Source organism: Opisthorchis viverrini, assembly GCF_000715545.1.
Source record: "Opisthorchis viverrini unplaced genomic scaffold opera_v5_772, whole genome shotgun sequence".
Taxonomy (NCBI): Eukaryota; Metazoa; Platyhelminthes; class Trematoda; order Opisthorchiida; family Opisthorchiidae; genus Opisthorchis; species Opisthorchis viverrini.
Genome location: NW_008752448.1, coordinates 2,556 through 3,224, shown reverse-complemented (window position 1 = coordinate 3,224; position 669 = coordinate 2,556). Strand labels below are relative to the sequence as shown.

The 669-nt window shown below is 47.4% G+C and overlaps 1 protein-coding gene across 1 annotated transcript; it reads left to right on the top strand.

Moving 5' to 3' along the window:
- Positions 1 to 102: 102 nt before the first annotated feature.
- T265_12070 (hypothetical protein) lies at positions 103 to 333 on the top strand (the record flags this gene model as incomplete). The annotated part of the gene is made up of 1 exon (XM_009179011.1): positions 103 to 333. The coding sequence occupies one exon, from the start codon at positions 103 to 105 to the stop codon at positions 331 to 333; it is 231 nt and encodes a 76-aa protein (XP_009177275.1).
- Between the last annotated feature and the right edge of the window lie 336 nt (positions 334 to 669).

The window sequence follows — 669 nt, the reverse complement described above, 5'->3', positions numbered from 1 at the left end:
AAGCAAATGAATGGGGGAATTACCAATGTGCACTGTCTCACGAGGCCTATTCTCCGTCACGCCATTTGACTGCAACCAGAGTTAATGGTGTGCTGAAACAAAATGGGTTCAGCCACGGTTGACACGGCGCATTCGCTGACCTACACACAACAGCAATCGAAATGCCGTTCCTGGGTGCGTTACAATTGTTGTCAATCTCCAGACCGTCTAGAAACCGTGTTCGCTTCGCTACCACTGCGAGGACTTCAGTTCAAACACGCTCGCTTCGACGTGAGATACTATGCGTTTCGACTTGGTGGCAAGAAGTTAACTTTGAGTCAAAATACACCATAAATATGTTGGCGAAAGGCAACTGTGGTTAGACATAACACCCAACAAAGTCCTCGACAACCAGTAGAATGGCGCGATACAAACAGTTTCACTTGCTGGATCTGCGCTCAAGATTGAGAGCCATTTTCTGAGTGGCTAACCCTCATATTGTTCAGTCAAATACTCACAGACACCTCGGTCATGATCTGGCACTACGCAATCTTGATACAACCACAGTGAGCCGGTTAATGTGTGGATGCCTCCAGCTATGGGTCCTGAAGCCACGGTCCTGAAGCCGGTGTATGTTAGATGACTCTGAAGACGATAGATATATGTTCAGGAACTTAGAGACAATCTGGC